Source organism: Anser cygnoides, chromosome 9 (genome assembly GCF_040182565.1).
Source record: "Anser cygnoides isolate HZ-2024a breed goose chromosome 9, Taihu_goose_T2T_genome, whole genome shotgun sequence".
NCBI lineage: Eukaryota > Metazoa > Chordata > Aves > Anseriformes > Anatidae > Anser > Anser cygnoides.
In genome coordinates, this window is record NC_089881.1 from 12897766 (window position 1) to 12912443 (window position 14678).

The 14678-nt window shown below is 42.4% G+C and overlaps 1 protein-coding gene across 9 annotated transcripts in view; it reads left to right on the plus strand.

The window, feature by feature from the left end:
* Positions 1-14678, plus strand: part of YEATS2 (YEATS domain containing 2) — a 49660-nt gene that overhangs the window by 22391 nt on the left and 12591 nt on the right. For 5 of the 9 annotated variants that reach the window (XM_067002550.1, XM_067002548.1, XM_067002553.1 and 2 more), the window contains 10 exons: positions 757-864; positions 1984-2157; positions 3433-3691; positions 4524-4685; positions 6032-6144; positions 8378-8533; positions 9245-9418; positions 10872-11067; positions 13972-14103; positions 14337-14435. In XM_067002550.1, coding sequence (XP_066858651.1) covers positions 757-864; positions 1984-2157; positions 3433-3691; positions 4524-4685; positions 6032-6144; positions 8378-8533; positions 9245-9418; positions 10872-11067; positions 13972-14103; positions 14337-14435 — 1573 coding nt within the window. The remainder of the gene's footprint in view (positions 1-756; positions 865-1983; positions 2158-3432; positions 3692-4523; positions 4686-6031; positions 6145-8377; positions 8534-9244; positions 9419-10871; positions 11068-13971; positions 14104-14336; positions 14436-14678) is intronic. The other 4 variants (XM_067002551.1, XM_067002554.1, XM_067002556.1 and 1 more) reach the window with 2 other exon arrangements.

Here is a 14678-nt window from a genome sequence, read left to right on the forward strand (position 1 = left end):
GAGACTGGGCATAGATTGGCAGAACGGTTGAGGTTGGCAGGGTCCTCTGGAGACCATGCAGTGCAACTTCTCTGCCCAGAGCAGGGTTAGTTAGACCAGGTTGTGCACAAATGTGTCCAGTTGGGTTTTGAGTATCTCCAAGGCTGGAGAGGCCACAGCCTCTCTCAGCAGCCTGTTCCAGTGTTCAATCACCATTAAAAAAAAAAGGGGGGGGGGAACAGGGGACGGGAAGAAAGAGGTTTTCCTTATGTTTAAACAGAATTTCTTGTGTTTCAATTCATGCCCATTGACTCTTGTCCTTTCATTGCATACTATTGAGCTCTGTCTGGCTCAGTCATCTTCACACCCTCCCGCAGGTATTTATTGCACATCGGTAAGATGCTCACTTAGACTTCCCATCTCAAGGCTAAAATAAGCCAGTTATTAGCCTGCCTTAATTTTACAGCTCTGAAATGCTTTGTATAAAAAGCTGCTGGGGAACATGTGTCAATTTCTTTTATTTGTGTATGATATGGTAAGAAACAGTTACTGCTGTTGGAGATACAATCTAGAAAACAAATTTTAATTAAGCAAATTATATTAAGTATGTTACATTCTTGTTACATAAATGTTGACTGATTTTGGAAGTGGCTTATTTGTACAGGTAATTTGGGATCGCCCAGCTTGTCCATGCTACCCTCTGTTACTAATGACTTGTTTTCTTTCTTTTGTTGGATGTTTCACCAATTTTTTTTGGCCACATCTTCCTATTTGCAGCAGGAGGATTCCCTGTTTGCCACCATGCCACCCCTTTGTCCCATTGGGAGTCATTCCAAGGTGCAAAGCCCCAAATCAGTCACTGGAGGACTTGGAGCTTTTACAAAGGTATTCCTCTTGGCTTTTGTGCCTGGACAAGAGCACAGTATTAGCATTTCATGCTGACTTTTGCCACAGACTGTATAACTTCCAGTGCATGTAAAACTTAACTGGAACCAACGTGTCTTGCTGCCGAGGGCTCTCTATCACCTCTCAAAAGATGTATCTTGACTTCTTTTCCTGTGGCTCTGCTGTTCCTGTGGTCTTTCTTTTCATCATCTCTTTCATCCTTTCTTGTTTTCCTTTGAATCGCTGTCATATTGAGGCTGATTTTTAAAGGTATTTTTTGGTGGGATACAGAAAAGTAGTCAGTAGAAGATCTGTCAAGAGTTTCTAACAAAATGCTCTAGTGATTTCTGAGTGTCAGATGTTGCCATTTGTGAGTACATTTCCCTAAATGTTAGCATACTGAATTTAAGGCTTTGGGCAATATTTGGTGATCCAGCTAAAAAGCTGAAAAAGTGCTTCCTACTAGTTACATTATTTACAGCAGTCTACAAAAAAAAAAAAAAAAAAAAAAACACCAAATCAACAGCCTTTCCTGAGTTGCTGATTTTGGTGATTAGATTTAGGGCCTGTTCCAGAGAAACACATAGTCATGTTGAGCTACACACAAGAGGATAATATGATCTTTAACCAGTTACAATATCTACATCTGGTTATATCTACACCTATAATATTAGCTATAATTTTGCAAGATAGAGGGAAAAAAAGGGTTTATAACATGTTCTGAGCAGGAAAATACTTAGGTATTTGAAACCTTAAAGTGTTCTGGCTCCTTCCTGAGATGGAGATGTTAGTGATGTTAGTATGTGAGTAGAACTAGTAGTTGTAATACTGTTACCACTGTCTGTGGTTCTTTAATTTCTGTGAGCACCTTTCAAATTTGGAATGCTCTGTAAGTACAGATCGCCTGCACACTTTTGTGCTGGGAGCAGCCCTCATATTAGGTTTGGGAGGTGAGTTACCCCTGATGGTGTGTGAGAACCACATCCAAGTTACTCGCTGTTGTGTGCCCTTTCTTACAGACAGGCTGTTCCAGAAATGACTCCCAGTCATTTAGAGTTGCTTGTTATTTGTTTTTCTGTTGTGGTGGCGTTATTTATTTTTTTTCTTCATCTCTAAAAGGTGATAATAAAACAGGAACCAGGAGAGCTGCCCCAGCAGCCCCAGCTACCAGCAACAGCGACAACCCCGCAGACCTCTGTGCAGCAGTATGTCACTGTAAAAGGAAGCCACATGTTAGCCTTGTCACCGCAAAAGCCAGTCGTGAGCACAGGCGAGGGGACGGTGCAGTCTAAGGTATGAGGCACTTGGGCATCTTTGGGTTGGTGCAGGCCATCTGTTGTGTAGTTTCATTGCAACACCTCGTGCTTCTCCTGGGGGTGTGGAGTTAGTTCCGTCTCAGAAAGAGGCAGGGGCACCCCGACTGGCTAGATTCCCCCTGTGCACAGAGTGGCTCATGTCATGCTTAGCTTTTGTCCTTGACAAGGGAGCAGAGTGAGCAAGGACTATTGCATTTTGTTGTTTAGGGAAAACATCTCCCACCTCTGTCTAGCCCATTGCAACAGTGGGGTGGAGGTGGTTTTGAACTGGGTCCCGACAACCCAGCAAGTTGGCTGCCATCATCAGCTCTTGCTGAAATTCATCCAGGTCTCTCTGTAACAGGAAGTGAATTCTTTCCTCGGACAACATGCCTGCAACAATAAAAGAGCAGGACAAATAAGGGGTAGGGGTGAGGGCTGGGATAGAGCTAGTGTAAGGTGGAAGTAATCCTACCTGAGTGATTGCAGTGCTGCTGTGACAGGGGTGACGCAGCATCTCAGAAGGCATCGTAAATGTGCAGTGACAAGATGACAGGTTTATAGCATGTTCTGAGCAGGACAATACTTAGGTATTTGAAACCTTAAAGTGTTCTGACTCCTTTCTGAGATGGAGATGTTAGTGATGTCAGAAGTTCTCTCCCTTCTTGCCTATTTCCATGGTAGATACAGTGAAATCATGTGCCGAGCACAAGGGACTACATTTGGAGGGCTGAATTTTGCATAAGTAAATACATATTTGCATTTTCAACAGTTCATTGCCCTTTTTACTGCCTTATTTGCCTGTTTGAGCAGGTATGCAAACTCTGTGTTTGCCTGTGGGTATTGTCAACAGACAAAATTGAAGCACTTGGCAGGTTCTAATTTGAGGCCATAGTTTTCCCAGGGAGTCTGTTCCTATGAATGTGTTGAAACTAAATCTTTGGATTTCTTTATTTCACCAAGGCAAGCTTTATCCTCAGTTGGAATGAATCTGCTATTTATATATCAGAGAAAAATGAAATTGCTCTGTAATTTGAATGTACTCAGTCTTCTGTGGTTACTCTGAAATCCTGATCGTGTTTAACAGTGTATTGCTTTTTACCTGGAGCTGGCCTCTTGCCAATCTGATTTTGTTTCAGAATGAATAGCCTTTTTACATGAGTAGACATGTAGAAAGCGTCCTAAAATGTCTAGAGGTGGAGGTAGCATACCAGCTAGAATTCAAGTGGTTCCTCTTGCAAGAAGCACATCACCCAATACTTATTTGTTGCAGGTTGTTGGCGTTCCAGTTGGTTCTGCTTTACAGTCGACAGTGAAACAGGCGGTGGCTATCAGTGGTGGCCAGATACTTGTGGCAAAATCTAGTTCTTCAGTAGCAAAGGCTGTTGGTCCAAAACAGGTTGTGACTCAAGGTGTAGCCAAAGCCATCGTGAGTGGAGGTGGAGGAACAATTGTTGCTCAGCCTGTGCAGACTATAACAAAGGCGCAAGTTGCTTCCACAGGTGCTCAGAAAAGTACATCTCAAGGATCAGGTAGAGTAATTTTATACCTTGTTAATGGCTCATGATGGCTCTGTAATGATTCTTTCAACTTTAAAATAATTGTTTGATGGTAAAGCTTGACAATGAATAGGAAAGTCTATGGAAATTCAGGCTGACTGAGACTAGTGTGGTAATAAAGAAAATCTGAACTCATTATCTGTAAGGGAAGAGAGCACAAGTACTTTACAACATGCAGTGTTCTATGAGTAGAGGACACAGTTTGGTCAGACCTGCAGATGGCCCTCACTTACATTGGCAGGGGGTGTTTGAGGTGTCGTGGGGCGTGGAGATCAGCAGGATATGCTGGGGAATGTGCTAGAGACCTGGTGGACTTTCATGGAGCCAGGTCTTGTACTTTTGACCAGCATTGTGGTCTTTGGATGTTCAAAGGAACTCTTGAACCCAGCAAACAAAAGTCAAACTGTGCTTCCTGCATCTTCACATCTTCCCCCATGCTTACAACTACGGGAATGTGGGCAGAAGCCCCGAGCCTGCTTGTGCGCGCAGCTGGCTTTAGCTGCACGTCTCAGCTCAGACTCTGGACAGTTTGAAAGGTACTGTGTGGCTTCTAGACTCAAGCCTGCAAACCCCACCACTGTGCTTCTTTGGCCTGTGGCCGTAAGTACTGCACACTGAGGTTTTTTTTCAGACCTGTTCAATGTGTTTGTGCGTCACTGGGGGAGTTAATCTCAGTTAGGCCAGCTAAGCATGGATTATCAAAGGCTAGATGCGTGCCACTCCCAGTACTTTCATTCTGTGCAGACTTCATTGCATACTGGCCTCTGCAAGCACTAATTTTTTCCTTTTTATTCCTTCTTTCTAGTCATGGCTACACTGCAGTTACCAGCCACCAACCTGGCAAACTTGGCCAACTTGCCACCAGGCACCAAACTGTACCTCACCACCAACAGCAAGAATCCTTCTGGGAAAGGAAAACTGCTTCTGATACCCCAAGGAGCCATACTGAGAGCCACAAATAATGCTAGTTAGTCTTGTGGGAAATCTAATGCCTTAAATAATGTAATCACTGTGTAATTAATATGTTTGGTGTTTTTGCTATAATGCATCCTGGTACTGTGAAAGTCAATAATGGGATGGGAGTTCTTTGTTCACAACAACACAGTACGTGGAGCTGAAAAGCTGAGATGTCAAAAGTGTCTTTCATCTTAGATGAAACTGCTTTACATTCAGGGCTCCTGATGTCTTACTATTTGTGCTGAAAGCAGACTAACTTTCCCCGTAATTCACAGTGAAAGATTGCCTTCACTGTGCAATGATGCTTTCTCTGTGGGGAGACAACTGCGTTTTCATAATGGAGAACTGAGCTGGATTTGAATGCAGTTGTGAAATCTATTAATAAGTAATGGAATGAGACCCTGGAAAAACTAGAAACATAATAAGCTAGCTTTGAAAAGGATGAGTTAACTGTATCTAGAATGAGGGAAAGAAATAGATTTGAATATTGATAAAAGGTTTGACCCCAAGCTGTTGACACCAGCAGAAACGCTTTGTTGGTAATGGGCTTATGAATCAAACTTGCTGTGAAATACCTGGAGAACAGCACTGCTAAAATACTTCTGATGGGCAGTATTTTTTCTATAGTATTTTTCTATAGTTTATTGCATTGTGTAGCTTAAGAAAAGGTTGGCTGTGGGAGGTGGCTTAGTAGGTAATACTGGTGGTAGGGGGATGGTTGGACCAGATGATCTTGGAGGTCTTTTCCAACCTTTATGATTCTATAGGAAAAGAATACGGCAGGTTTTGGACTGTGTAAGATGCAGAGTTTTGTTGTGAGCCTTCCCCAGAATGTCTCTGTTTTTGGGGCTGGGGTTTAACATGGGAGATGGATTAGGTGCCAGGTGTTTGCTCATAGTTCTGGTACTGACATTGGGGAGGAGAGATTATTCAGCTTAATATGTAAGAAGGTAGATACCAGCAGCATAGCTAGTATTTGGAGTATTTCCAGAGCTTCTGCTGCATATTCATAACCTGCAAAAGACTGATTAAAAACAGTTTACATGTTGGACAGTGTTTTCTTCAATAGAAATTTCACATCAGCCTGAAATGAGCTTTTCATGCCCACCAGTCCTTACTCCCCCCCATATCTCCTTTTGCTCATGGTATTTGCTGATCTATAAGAGAGCACAGCAGCACTTCCGAACTGTGCTGTACTGGGTAATTACGGTGTTTATGCCTGGATATTACTCGGTTACATAATGTGTTACAGCAAGCATCTTGCAAGCTGTTTTCAATTATTTGTGTATACAGGGATACTTCAGCAACTGACATTGTCTGGTTACCAAAGAGTCAAGCCTTTTGTTCTGGTTACAGGTCTCCAATCTGGTTCTTCTACGAATAGTGGAGGAGGAGGAACCCAAAGCACAAGCAGTAACTTGTCACAGCACCTCACCTATACATCCTACATCCTGAAGCAGACACCCCAGGTCAGTAGCATAAGCATATTAATAGAAGCAGTTCAGTATTTCAGGTTGCATTGAATCTCTCTAGCAACCCTTGCCTCTTTTTCTTCTGCCAGGTATCTGCTTTACTGCTTGCTATAGCTATTTGCACATATCTGCACCTTACCTCCCCTTACAGGGTGGGACCCCCTTGGGGCTTGGCTCCTTGTGGGCTGAGAAGATAGCATGGAGCACTTTCTCAGGGCAACTGGTGGGTGGTGAAATAAAAGTCCATGATGGCAGGGAAGCAAGGTCTCCACACTAGGAGAGGTGATAAGACTAATAATATTAGAAGATCCATCTTACATAAATAGGATGCATGGAAGTTCTAGGAAAGCCTTATAGATAGGGGAATAAAGGAGAGTTATTAGAGAGAAATGGCAAGGCTGAGAAAGGAAGAAAACTGATAAAACAGAAGATTGTGTGAAGGGATCCATGCTTGACTGTAGGTGAATGAAGAGAAAAGAGCAACAACTAAATAGGGGTGTGAAACAGAAAGGGATGCAAGGCTTCAGATGGTAGGTTGTTAGAGTGCACACCTCCAGATCTAGCTGTGATTTCTGAGCTCTGAGTATATAACCTTTGTGGGTGAATGGAGTTAAATCCAGTTGGAGGCCGGTCACTAGTGGAGTCCCCCAGGGCTCAGTACTAGGGCCAGTTCTCTTTAATATCTTTATGGATGATCTGGATGAGGGGATTGAGTGAACCCTCAGTAAGTTTGCAGACGACACCAAGTTAGGTGCATGTGTCGATCTGCTCGAGGGTAGGAAGGCTCTGCAGGAGGATCTGGATAGGCTGGGCCGATGGGCTGAGGCCAACTGTATGAAGTTCAAGAAGGCCAAGTGCTGGGTCCTGCACCTGAGGCACAACAACCCCAAGCAGCGCTACAGGCTGGGAGATGAGTGGTTGGAAAGCTGCCTGGCAGAGAAGGACCTGGGAGTACTGGTTGATAGTCGGCTGAATATGAGCCAGCAGTGTGCTCAGGTGGCCCAGAAGGCCGACAGCATCCTGGCTTGCATAAGAAACAGCGTGGCCAGCAGGGCTAGGGAAGTGATTGTCCCCCTGTACTCAGCTCTGGTGAGGCCGCACCTCGAGTACTGTGTTCAGTTTTGGGCCCCTCGCTACAAGAAGGTCATGGAGGTGCTCGAGCGAGTCCAGAGAAGGGCAACGAAGCTGGTGAGGGGTCTGGAGAACAAGTCTTATGAGGAGCGGCTGAGGGAGCTGGGATTGTTCAGCCTGGAGAAGAGGAGGCTCAGGGGCGACCTTATTGCACTCTACAGGTACCTTAAAGGAGGCTGTAGCGAGGTGGGGGTTGGTCTATTCTCCCACGTGCCTGGTGACAGGATGAGGGGGAATGGGCTAAAGTTGTGCCAGGGGAGGTTTAGGTTGGATGTTAGGAAGAACTTCTTTACTGAAAGGGTTGTTAGGCATTGGAATGGGCTGCCCAGGGAAGTGGTTGAGTCACCATCCCTGGAGGTCTTTACAAGACATTTAGATGTAGAGCTTAGTGATACGGTTTAGTGGAGGACTTGTTAGTGTTAGGTCAGAGGTTGGAGTAGGTGATCTTGGAGGTCTCTTCCAACCTAGATGATTCTGTGATTCTGTGACTAAATGCATTTTGAAGCTAGAAGGTGACAGTGGTTTGATTTCTGACATTTTTTTGCCTAGCCCAGCAGTAGCCTCTCTGATCTTGCAGGTTAAGCAGTATTTTTCACAAAGAATAAACCTGAAGAGCATGATGTGTATTATATTGCAGTGGATGCCTCTGAGCATATAGGGAACTGTAGCTTTTTCACCTTTACCTTTGTGTTCGAAAGGGTTCTGCACCGACACGGCTATGTCTTGCTCTGAGTGCAGAATCATCCATTGTAATTAACAATGCATTATTTTAGAAGACAGAATGTTTTGGGGCACTGGCGTGCTTCCTGCCTTTGGAAGGTAGACAGAGAGGAGACTTCCTTTCAGACCTTTCAGTGGGGTCGGCAAAGTTGAGGACTTCAGATTTTTTTTGTCTTCTTTAATTCAAGCGTTTGTGATTATTGCAGTACAGAAAGAATGTCAAAAACCTTTTTAAAGCATTATTTTGCATCACAGAATACCTGCAGATGTTGCTGTTCCACTACAGCTACAGGCTGTAGCAGTATTGTCACTCTTAGATTTCTGTTGACTCGTAACTGTGGTTTCAAACGCTGACCTCCCTGACTTATTTCTGGAGCAGGGCACCTTTCTGGTTGGCCAACCTTCTCCTCAAAGTTCTGGGAAGCAGCTGACGCCAGCATCTGTTGTTCAGGGCAATGTCGGAGTTGGGACATCTTCCACACAAGGGCAAGCATTAAAAGTGATAACTGGACAGAAAACAGCTTTATTTACACAGGTAACTTGCAAACGATGTGTATCTCTTACTGGTCAGCATATTGACAGATAAAGTATAGGAACCACAATTGCACATTATGAGAGCTTCCCCTTTCGTAGTCAGTTTTTTATTTGTACAGTTACAGTTACGGCTGCACTATGAAAGCATACAAAGGTGTACTTCTATATGCAGATATTGGAACACAGTTTTTCAGCTTTATTGATGTTCTCAAAGTGGGTCATTTATAAGCTTAGGTTGCTAGTTCTTAAATGTGCTCCAGGATTTCTTAATGATGTAGTATTAGAGGAGTGAATACAGATAAATGCAAAAATGTGCTTAAATATTTGAACCTTAGAAATGAATCACCTGTTACATCTCTTAGAAATTTTTGGCCTTGGTCATCTTGAGATCACTCAAAAGACCCTTCTTTTCTGAATAGTCCCTGTGAAACTCAAACTCACCAAGAGTGCCAGAAAACCGTCCTAAATTCAAAATCAGTAGGCTTTAAAAAACAAAACAAAAAACCTCTCTACAGCTTGATAAATTTGAATTTGAGGTAGTAATTTTGTTCCAACTATTCTTGTCCCAGAATGCCTCTTTCATTGAAAAACGTAATTTTAAAATATTTTCCAGTAATATAAGAAGCATTCATCTTGTTTTTTAAACAAGCAAACAAAAAACAACAGATACAGTATTGATATTGTTTACCCTATGCTGAATTTCTTTTCCAAGGCTGCACCCAGTGGACAGACATCACTGATGAAAATATCAGATGGGTCTCTGAAATCAGTGCCTGCCTCATCCCAGCTCTCCAAACCTGGTACCACTGTGCTGAGAGTATCAGGAGGTGTTATCACCACAGCTGCTGCTCCTGCCGTGGCCCTTCCCACAAATGGGGTGGCACAGGTGAGAAACAACCTTGCCAACATACTAGGAGATGACATTTGCACCCTACCCAGTATAATCCCCAGGAAAGGATGACCTCTGCTTTATGATCTATTGGTGGTTTTTCTTCCAATCAGCATTGTTGGTTTTTCTGCTTTTTAGTTGTTTTCTGGTGCTGTGTACAAAACTAACTCCTTTGCAGATTAGTTGCTTGTTGTTCTACGTAAAATAGGTAAAGAAGCAAGGGAAGAAGGGAAACTTAAAACTTGCACTTCCTTGCTTTTAAAATTCAGATAGGCAGGAAAAGCTTTATATGAAACAGCCTTTGCAGTCATACGGATGATATTTTTGGGCTACCTAGCCTTTAAACACCAAATCTGTCACTAGCTCTAAAATTTGCAGAAGAATGTAAAATGCCTGAAGATCTGCATCCAGTAGGTCAGTGAAAGCCAACAGTAGATAGAATGTAGATTGTTCCTCTGAGATCACAGACTCAACAATGTTCAGTGCCCAATCTGTTGTGATTAGACTTCACGGTGGCCAAGGTTCATGGTCCTTTGGTTCTGACCGCATTCAAGGGATGTCACTCCTCCCTACCCCTGAGGAGTCATAACGGTGCAGAGTAGGAATAGGATGCTTTGCCATGAAGTGAGATTGAAAGTAAAACATTTGTGTTCCTGGAGTGAGGGGGGCATGCAGCCATGTGTCCAGTTGGTACAGGTTGTCCACCAGGAGTGGAGATGGAGTTCATGAGGTGGGGATGAGGCAGCAAAGAGGAAAGTGTGTTCACTGGGAGGCTTTCCCAGCCTTCCTGCTTCTGTTTATGGGGAGGCAAAGGTTTAAACAAGTTGAGAGTTGAGGCTATGCTTCCCTTAGAGACCTGAACCCTGGCATACACAGCACATATTGGTGAAAATACTGAAATTTGCTTTAAATGCTACTTACTCTGTACAGCTCTCAGTGAAGCTGCAGAGGTTCCAATTTTCCGTCCAACCTCTTTATCCCAAAGTCACCACCACCACCTGACTTCCCAATGACAGCTATTAGCACCCTGTTGGCCTACCTATCCCTGCCTAGGCCACACAGCAGCCAGGACACCAGGATCTGCCTGGGGACTGAGCTGATGAGTGTCAAAGAAGTTGTGGCTAATGTTGTGAGATATCTCATCTGGAGGTTTGCTTGCTGGAGTTAAGGGACCTAGCTCCAGATATCATCGCAGCAATTGTGGTAACGGTTCCTGTGTGCACAATTTCATGTTATTTCTGCTTTAAATAGTCTCCATTCTCTGCATTTCATATTGTTGTATATCATTGTATATGGGCTTTTTGATAAGTGCTTGTTAATTTCTTTCTTCTTAGTGATAGAAAAACAGAGTTCTGCTTTTGCTATTTCTAGATATTCTCTCCTTGTGTTTATTGCTGAATCATCTGTGAAATTACAAGGAATGTTATCACTGTCTTCCTCTTTTATGCAGCAAATAGATAATGCAGGTTCCAGTTCATCATCTTCTGGAGCTCCTACAGCAAAAACGTCTGGACAACACCAAATCTGTATAAACCAGAGCCAGTCTACTTCATCAGCAGTGAATAAGACTGCTACTTCTACTGTTGTAAGTGTTGCTTCTCTGGTGACTACACCAACGCCTGTGACTGGAAAAGCTGCAGTATCAGGTATTCTCCCTTCATGCCTTTTCTACAGAAAGTTAAAATTGTGTACAAGTTCTTTAGATGTCTTTGCTGTAAAAGGAAGAATGTGGAATCATCCGCCTTTGTGAGCGGTGAAAGTAGAGTCATGCTTTCTAAAACGTAACTTATTAGGATAACTTTTGGCTTAGCCAAAGAGATGTGTAAATAATTTGGCATCCTAATACAGTGCATTGACTGCATCTGATACAAGTAACAGTGCAAGTTGCCTACTGGTATTGGAGAGGGATTTTAGGTTTTCATGCCAAATCCTCTGTAGAGGATGCATTCTGCTTGTTCAAGGTATCAGAGGTACTATAAACCTGATTCAGTTTGTGAAAATGAACTGCCACTGAAGCTGGAGAAGTTGCATAAGCAGAATTTGGCTCTGAGACTTTGCATCTGCTCTTTTTGGCTTGGAAAAAGAGAGGTTTTGATTTAAGGTTAATGAATGTTTTAAAGTCATAATCTGTTGAGTACAGCAAAATGGATTTGATCTGGAATCTTTCAACTTAATAAAGATAGAGCAATAAAGATGGCCTGCCTCTAGGTAGAGGGGTGTTTTCCTTATTCAGTTTTATAGTCTTCCAGTTTATTTTGTATTATGGAGAGCAAATATAGCAGGTTTAATTTTAGTATCATGAGTTAACGTTAGACATCTTCATTTTGACTTCTAATTTACCTGCTGGTATGTCATACTCATTTGAAATGGCTCCTTACTAAGGGGAAACAAAACAAATACAAAAAAGAGAAAGTTAAGTGACATGGAGCCCATTTAGCAGTCCCTTTTTAAAGCAGCTCTTCTCATTTCCAACGCAGTGTTCCAAACTCTTCCTTTCTTCATCACACTGTTTTCCAAAGCTTGAAAATAAACAACAGAAGCTGTTAAGACTGCTGCAGTTCTGCAATAAGCAGTTGAGTATTTTCTTCTTTCCAAACAAAGCAGCAAGAGTTTTTGTTGGGAATACACCATTCTAAATAGCTTTCTGATTAAGGCTGCCATATATAAGAATATCATCTAGATTTTTTTTTTTTTTTTAAGTCTGTGACACTGACTTCATTATTAAAAGCAAATTCAGGAATCCCAAAAGAAGCAATTGCTATAAAACATGTTATTTCAGTGTCGGGTGGGGGAGAAATACTATGCTAGAATTCTTGAGATCTGTATTTTTAAAGGCAACTTTTCATTAAGAATCTCAAATCTTCCTGTTGTTTTGCAATGGGCAGAGTTGCCTCCCTGTCAGGCTAATAGGAATAGTTGCAAATGTCCCTTTTTACTTGCCTTGCAGTTTGGGTCCTTTGCCATGCTGTCCTGACACATCTTTGCATCACACAGTTATGACATCCCCCAAGCCACACTTCTAAATGATAACACTTTCTTGAAGTGTGAGAAACTGTTCTGGAAGGAAACTTGTGAAGCCCTGAACATTTAAATGCTTGCTGAAGACTGACTGTCCCCAAAGAGAGCTTTGGTTTACTGTTTGACATCCCTGTAAGAGCTGTTTGGGGGCAGTGCATCAAAGAAGAAGCCAGCAGCCACTGAGCTTGAGCATTGTGGTGCTGCACATTTGAGAAGGCTGGAGGCAGAAGAAAAGGTTTTGCCAAAATGTGTGTCATCAGATACTTAATTCTAAAAATATAGTATTTTTTATTTAAATGAATCTCAAATAGAAAGTTCTATAATGTTTAAAAATGAACTAGGCTAGCCTTCTTGCCCAGTGTTCATTGTCTAACTGACCAGCGTTATGTATCTTTCAAAACCAAGGGACATTTTCATCAGACCTTGCATGTCTGGTACTTGGAAGGCAGTCATTTCTTAAACAATAGTAATGGATTGTAAGGGGAATAGAAACTTTCCTGAAACACATTGTGAGTATAAAATTACCACTGCGAAACTAAGAAGTGTGTTGTTTGCAGTTTTCTAAAACAAAAGCTGAATAAAAGTTTGTTCAGTCAAAGCATTAAATAAAATTATATAGGAAATAGCCAGTTTACTAATAAAAATGATAAGCATAGTCCCATATCATAGTATTAGAGCTCTGGTTTTGGTGGTTTGGGATGTCATCACTGTGGAGGAGGGAGCTAGGGGAACAGGAGATGAGTGCTCCTCAGTCATTGTCCCGTGGTTCAGCTTGGAGCCATGTTGGCTTCCACCAAAGTCACTGGATGCTGCCACTGTTAATGTTGTTAATATCACAATGTCCTGCTTGTTCTTCTAGACTTAACTAAAATCGGTTATCTAACTCAGTCCCCCCTCTTAATGTGCTTCATAGCTTAATCAGCCATCCTTATGGATGCATGCATTGAGTGCTTGTAACAGAAAGACATGGGACGCTCAGTTCAGGTATATTCTTCGTCAGACTGGCTGCACAGGCTTGGGTTCATCGTTTAGTTAAAGCATGGTTGATTTTGCTCTGCTAACTGCAGTGGGTGCTGCTAAGCTGAGCTGCAGAGGTGAGAGGGGCTGTGTAAGTACGACAGCTGTCATTCACTGGCTTACCAGATGCTTAAGCACAAGTAAAGGAGAGGAGAGCTGCGAGTCATGCTCTAACTGCTTTTGTCTTGTTCTGTTAAGAGTGTTTTACTCTGTGCTGAGCCTGCTTCATTTGAAAGGTTTGTTTTACATCAACTTTTGCTTAAGATTACTTAAGTAATTGGGAACTTGCTTCACAAATGTCAGAGTGCTGTGCAGCATATAATGCATCTCAGTACTTTAGCAGTCATCCATGTCAGTAAAAATTTAACAGGCAGTTCGCTGAACTGTGGCTCGTTAAGACGGTGGCAGTGGTAGCTTACGTGCCATCCTACTTCAGTCAGAAAGGGAGAAAAATAACTGGAGATAAACAAAATGGTGTGTTTTATTTAACGTTTTGTCTTCCATTCTTCTTGCAGGGTTGCTAAAAATCCACTCAAATCAGTCTAGTCCACAGCAGGCTGTTCTGACAGTTCCCAGCCAGCTTAAACAGCTCGGTGTAAACACAGCTTCTGGAGGTGTTCAGACTATACTCATGCCTATGAACAAAGGTAAAGGGCAGAGGAGGATGACAGATGGTGTTTGAAAATCCCCTTTGACACAGGGTAGCTCTTCGTCACTGTTGGCATACCTGGTCCAAAGGTTAGAGATAGAAGAAAATGTAGCAAGGAAATTCATCCCTAAACTTTGTGTTGCAAACATCTTATTGCTTCTGAATATGGTTATATGCCAAAGTTTGTTTTTTATTTTTTTTAATTTGTTGTCCTTTTTATTTCCTCTCCAGTGATACAGTCACTTTCTACCAGCAAAGTTGCAGCTGTTACAGCTGTCACATCAGCAAGTACAGTTGTCCCGAGTCCCTCTACGGCATCCGTTACTAAAGGTAACAAGAAATTTCTCTGTAAGATAAGTACTAGAAATATGCCAGTGCTGCTTTATGCAAGTGGTCTGACTCTGAAATTAGACCTTGTGACTGTGGGTTCATTTCTGTTGTTAGCAGGGTTTGAATTAATTTACAATGACATCTGGGGACTGGGAAATTTACAGTGACTTCCCCCTCAACAAAGCCGAAAGCATAGGCGCAAGTACAGAGAGGAAAGGGAATATTCTGAAAAACTACTATTGA